Source organism: Lolium rigidum, chromosome 5 (assembly GCF_022539505.1).
Source record: "Lolium rigidum isolate FL_2022 chromosome 5, APGP_CSIRO_Lrig_0.1, whole genome shotgun sequence".
Lineage (NCBI taxonomy): Eukaryota > Viridiplantae > Streptophyta > Magnoliopsida > Poales > Poaceae > Lolium > Lolium rigidum.
In genome coordinates this window covers 131,393,519-131,396,584 of record NC_061512.1, presented here as the reverse complement: position 1 = coordinate 131,396,584, position 3,066 = coordinate 131,393,519, and the positions used below count along the sequence as shown (strand labels likewise).

At 47.3% G+C, this 3,066-nt stretch overlaps 1 protein-coding gene across 1 annotated transcript; it reads left to right on the top strand.

Moving 5' to 3' along the window:
- The first annotated feature begins 442 nt into the window (after positions 1-442).
- On the top strand, positions 443-1,157 carry LOC124651096 (non-specific lipid-transfer protein 1-like). Its single transcript, XM_047190238.1, has 2 exons — positions 443-789; positions 890-1,157. The coding sequence occupies exons 1-2, from the start codon at positions 443-445 to the stop codon at positions 897-899; spliced, it is 357 nt and encodes a 118-aa protein (XP_047046194.1). The 3' UTR covers positions 900-1,157.
- The last annotated feature ends 1,909 nt before the right edge of the window (positions 1,158-3,066 follow it).

Genomic DNA, 3,066 nt, shown 5'->3' with positions numbered 1-3,066 from the left:
TGTGTTTGTAGTCTGTTAATTTAAATAATTTAAAGCTGAACTCTGTTCGAGCTAGCCTTCCGTCTTAAATAAATTCACAGCATTCTATCTGAAGAAAAAAGATGAGTTTGTACCGTTTGCAGTTTGCACTACTCCATGCATGCTCGTACGTATTCCGCCGCATGTCCGCACCCTAACTGAACACATGGATGCATCTGCGTAGCCCTAACACCCAACCACCTTCTTATAGCTAGACTCCATTTGCCATTAACACTATCGAACGAACTAACACATGTATGCACCACCGCCTAAACCGTCTATCCATGATCCAGCTCCCCGTCTAAACCCTATTTAAGCCCTCCATTCCTCCCCATATTCTCCACACCACAATCACTTAGTTCACTTCATCCTCAGGAGACCGTAGAGCCTACGCACTGTTAGCTAAAAAGATCAAGAAGAGATCATGGCCCGTTCTCAGGTTGTCCTCATGGCCGCCGTCGCCCTGGTGGTGATGCTCGCGGGGTCCCCGCGCGCCACAGCGGCCATCAGCTGCGACCAGGTGGACAACGTGATGAAGCCGTGCCTGCCCTTCGCCCTTGGCGGCGCAGGCCCGTCTGCGGAGTGCTGTAGCGGCGTGAAGGCCGTCCAGAACCAGGTGCATAGCACCGCCGACCGCCAAGCCGCATGCGTCTGCTTCAAAGCCGCCGCTGCCGGCATCAGCGGTCTCAATTTGGCCAACGCCGCGGCCATCCCCTCCAAGTGCGGCATCACCGTCCCCTACACCATCAGCCCCACCATGGACTGCTCCAAGTACGTACCAGCAACTATTCATTCGTCGACGTGAGATTAACTCGCATAATCTCATGAATATTCAAATCTTCTCATGCATGATTGATATATGTGGATGCAGGCTGAAGTGAGCGACGATCAGATCGTGCCGGCGCTCAGCTCATGAATCCACTTTGATCTGAAGCGCGCAGCAGAGACATCTGTCTCTACTTGAAATAAATACGAGTTTATACCGAAAATAAGGAACCCTCATGCATGCTGCCTTGTGTTGGTTTACTCCTTCGGAACAAACTATGTATGTAAGAGCTGGGCTGAGCTTGTAACCATCTGCACACCCTGTGTTGATGGACTATACAATATATATATACATACCGCTTTTTGGTTAACTATATCAATCACTCTGTTCCCTCTCGTCTGAATGACAGATATATTAGTTACGTGCTCCGAGATGTATATTATACCGGATTTTCTAATTCTTATTTGCCTGAGAAAAACTGAGGATGACAAATAAAGCGGAAACTGAAGTGAACATGTTCCCTCCAAGATGCGACGCTTATACATATGTAGGTACCCTGGCAAATACTATCACTCGGAGCCTATTGACTTCAGGCCGGTCAGTTCAGACGCTACATGATTACTATCTAGGGTGCCAAACGGGGCGGGATGCGGGAAATATAGTGGCTCTACTCGCGTTTTAATTTTGCTTTAAACCTTATCTCCTTTTGCTGTATTTTCAGTTTTGCGGGACGAAACGCCGAATCTGCTTGGAGCTCTAGAACTATGTACCATGGGCTGTGCTCCGGTGTCCCCCCCTTGGCGAACGACGTTCAGTGGTAAACGTGCGTTTGGTTCGTGACCAGAAAATATGGATGATCCCATCCCAAAAGCCGAATATTTATGAGAAAGGCTGGACCATATGATCCGTGAATTTCATGACTAATCTCACTAGCCGTCGGAGAATCCATGGCCGTCGACGCGAATCCGACACCTGCCACCGTCGTATGTGTGGCTCCCCAGCTCAGTGGCGGCCACCATGTCACGGCGAGCGGTGGGCTTGCTTTTCCGCGTGGCTCCCCAGCTCGACATCGGCGGCCTCCAGGGCGCGGTAAGCGACGGGCTTGATTTTCAACGTGGCTCCCTAGCTCGGCGGCGGCGGCCTTCATGGCGTGGCGAGCAACGAGCTTGCTACGTCTGCGCCACACCCAGTCGAAGAAACAGCCTCGCTAAGTATGTGCGGGTAGTGACCTTGCTAGGCACGGGTAGGCGGCCGCCCGCTAGGTCCGGCCTCCACCACAAAGGGAAAAGGACCCATTAATTACATATTAACCGGTGTGTTAATGGCATATTTATATTTTCTATTAATCGTTAATTAAACATATTTTATCCCATTCCATCCCGTACATGTTTGCCCATGAACCAAACACACATGTTAAGTCAACCCACGAAGGGGTATCAGCACATCCTAGCCGTCTAAATAGAACAAAGTTTAGAGAGGGGGGACACCGGAGCAATAGCCATGTACCATACTACGGAGAGTGGTGTGGGCGTGTGGCCGTTTAAGTCGCTATCTGGGCCGCTAATATCGAGTAAGGATCCGTGCCGCGATGGTGGAGTGTGAGCTGGAGATACAAGGATGCAGTACAAATGGGCCAAGTGATATGCGGTCCGGCTGTTGGGACGTGCGTTCGTGAGCCGGGCTAGGTCTGTGGTTCAGTGGCCCATATGCGGTAGCTTGAAAATTTGGTTTCTACATGTGAAATCATGTATGCAAAGATCAATTTGGTTTCTACATGTGTGGAAAATTGCACACAAAATCAGATTTCTGTATTTCGTGTGTGATGTATGCAACATCCCTGTTGATTTCTTTTATGGATCCAATGTTTATTCCCAAGATTTTAAATTCCTAATATCAATATGTTGTTCGGGGCAGCTTTGTTATCATGCTAAAAAAATTCTGATATATGTGTTGGCTATGTAACTCTGTAAGTTTGAATCTCCGGAAATTCAATTCGGCTCCCGGGTGCGTACGCTCCCTCTACCAAAAAATCATATTTCGAAATGTCGAAAAATTTGGACAAAAAATTCTACATGTACATCTCCATAATATACGTGCGTTCGTCAAGTTTCACGAAAAACCAATATTTTGTGTGGTCTATATAAAAAAGAGAAAGTTTATCTTATGAAAAACATTATTTTTAGCACTGAATTTTGTCTTTTTTACACACGTCACATGATAAGTCGATTTTTTATGAAACGAGTTTGTCAGACATGATTAAAAATGTTTGTTGATAAATAAAT

Excerpts from the sequence above, each read along its gene's own strand:
- LOC124651096 (XM_047190238.1), top strand. The coding sequence starts at position 443 with ATGGCCCGTTCTCAGGTTGTCCTCATGGCCGCCGTCGCCCTGGTGGTG.